The 2899-nt window shown below is 36.0% G+C and overlaps 1 protein-coding gene across 1 annotated transcript; it reads left to right on the top strand.

Annotated features, from left to right (window-relative positions):
• Positions 1-429: 429 nt before the first annotated feature.
• Positions 430-2893, top strand: LOC110440931. The gene is made up of 3 exons (XM_021484044.1): positions 430-610; positions 963-1022; positions 2565-2893. The coding sequence occupies exons 1-3, from the start codon at positions 472-474 to the stop codon at positions 2732-2734; spliced, it is 369 nt and encodes a 122-aa protein (XP_021339719.1). The 5' UTR covers positions 430-471; the 3' UTR covers positions 2735-2893.
• Positions 2894-2899: the final 6 nt, after the last annotated feature.

Raw genomic sequence — 2899 nt, 5'->3', positions numbered from 1 at the left:
ATTTTGAAATAGAAATGTGAAGTTCAACATTAGTGACACAACTGTCTTGAATTTAGATACATATATACCTGACAAAGGCTTCAATATTAATAAGGCATTTTTTGATAATGTTTATTAATGGAATATAAATTTATATATAAGAGCACTAGCTACATGCCACAGCACAGGAACACCCATACATTTTTACCCCCTTTTTAAATCCACCATCTGATATTAAAATGTACTAAAACTATGCAATAAAGATTTCAATCATATGAAATACTTGCACCACAAGACCGGTGTTTGAACTCAGGACCCAATCCTACCAATTGAGCTACCTGCAGGTTGCTGACGATCAACACAGTCCAGTTCCGCGACAACAGTAACAGTTTCCTGTCAAACTAAAATTATCTTATTACACTCTTTGCTATGTAATTTTTTGTATAATCATGACCATTAAGTGTTGTTGGTTTTGTAGATAAGGAACTGGACATGGAGAATGTGTGGAGTATCAAAAAGAATGTGTCACTAGGCGGGGCTGGAGTTACTGGACGGGTCTCTAATGGCAACACAGATGGGCTCAACCTGAAGGCTAACAAGACCTACTATTCCAGATATGGAGGGGTCAAAGGTAGCTGTGTATGGTTCTGTGCTTTTAAACCTGTTTAAAGCAGTCACTTAAGTAATGGACTTTCAGAAATCTTCATTCGTGTGAGTCAACCCTTAGAAGTTAAAAGTCACGCAGGTCTTCATGAGTTGTCTCAACTAACATGATATCATGTGACCAATATAATCTGTTTCTCAGTCTTTCCAGCAACTTTCACATGGATACTGATTGATAACATGTGCTATTGAATCCTGTTCTAAACAAGAATGTTTAGGTAACAGATGGTATCATTGTTCCTTCCTAAGGACTGTACTTAATTGAAAGACTGTATTACTAAGAAAACATTATAATTTTGATTTGTGATTTTTTTTTTCAGAAAAAGACCAGTTTGGTTCATCACTTGTAGGTGGTCCAGGACCTGGACTTAATCAAACAGGTAGTGATATAACTTCTATTTACGATTATCAATCTTTATAGTTAGTGGAAAACCATGATTGTAAACATAGAGGTTCCCAAATCAGTGATAGTTGGTTATCATGTCTATCTCACGCGAGTTAATAATTTTTTAAATTGTACAAAGACACAAGTTAGATTATCAAGTGTCTTTTACAATTTGAAAATTAACTAATGAGAATAAAATAAACATCACAGTTAGCCATCACAAGTTCAGGGACTTTTCTCCCACAATGTTCATATATAATATCTAAAAAAACATGTTTTACAGAATTAATTATGTCACTTGGATCGAGGAAAGAATTTTCATGAGCAATGATCAGGAAGTCACAATGGTAGATGACATTGCAAAGCATAGTTACTTGATGTCATAATTAGCAGATTGGTCAATGTCCAGGGTGTTACACACTTGGGGGTAACCGAAAAGCTTCAAAGTTTACCAACTCCTCGCAGGTTTATCAAATGAGTCATCAGGAGTGAGGAAACCTATGTTGGTTGTGGAAGACATGATCTTAAGACATAAAAATAAGGTCATGATATCCAGTTACAGTCACAATGTTAACCACTTTTGTCAATCTTTCTCAAAGAATATGACCCCTGCAAGTTCAAACAATGAAGAAAACTCCTGAGCCTTCAAACTTAAATAAATCAAACTTGCAAGATTTTAGTTTCTTAATATTTAAATTTATGGCAAAGCTCAGTTTTTTTCTCTTGAATCAAACTTATATGAGTCAAATTTTTTGCAGTTTTGAAATAAAATTAAGGTCTGATCGTTAGGTGAACATCAAAAATCAAAGTAAAACAATTGCCTGTACAAGAACATTGAAATGTCCCAGGTCGTTTTAGCACCTAAACATGCAAACTATACAGTGTATAATTTCATGACTGATAAACCTTAAATCAAATATTTAATAATCATATATTTCACATTAAATTTCCTGCCTTGTGCTCCATCACTTAACAATCGCATTCAGTCTTATGCAGTATATACAGGATCTCAAAGATGTTCGAATTCAACATTCGTGAGTAGAAGTCTTCATGTTTCGAACTTTTTCTAATGGTCCCGCAAACATCGAAACATTGAAGTTTGACTGTATGTTATAATAAGTAATAATATGGAGTATCATAAAGAATCAGGTTTTTTTCTGCGGTGTCTTAAGCTTCTGCCTAGGAGACATTGAGGAAACCAAAATTGATATGCTCCCCCTATTACATTCTTTGGACCTCACCCCTTTTTTCCCCATCTTGCTCTTTCTTTCTTGTGGTGTCTTGATTAGCACATTTTTCAACCATAGCAGTCACAAAGACGTAAATCCTATTACCACTGTAGACCATAGTGGACTCATCCAGATTAATGCATGGTAGAGTCTGCTCAAGTTACATATGGGGTGAAAGGGTTAAAAACAATTTATCAGAAATACATTTAATGATAAAGTTTTATTTACTGGAAACATGTGTATATAGTTTTGTGTGGCTTCGTAAAAATGAAGAAATGTTTAGGAAATTGATCCTTCTTCAATTGCAGATTCCTCCAGTAATAACCGGTCCTGGAACTACTCGTCCAAAGGCTTCAGCTACTCCTCATTTGGTGGAGGAGGCCAGCTGGCCAAGGGCGACTCCACCACTCCTAACAGACAGAGCCCACAGTACTCCGCCTTCACAGCCAAAAGTAATAGTGACTCCTCCCTGTGGTGACACATCCTTTCGCTCTAGTTTATTGTAGGTGACATATGTGCTCCATGTTATCATTGGTGATGAATTGTTAGGCTGGACCTACTTCAGTAGGTCTGCACCTATTGTTCTTGTGCTCTGATTTACCATCAATTGCACATCCTTGTGCTCTAGTTTACCACTGGTGAC

Source organism: Mizuhopecten yessoensis, unplaced genomic scaffold (assembly GCF_002113885.1).
Source record: "Mizuhopecten yessoensis strain PY_sf001 unplaced genomic scaffold, ASM211388v2 scaffold713849, whole genome shotgun sequence".
Classification (NCBI taxonomy): Eukaryota; Metazoa; Mollusca; class Bivalvia; order Pectinida; family Pectinidae; genus Mizuhopecten; species Mizuhopecten yessoensis.
Note: the sequence above shows the minus strand (reverse complement) of the source record. Positions and strands in the feature narration are given on the sequence as shown.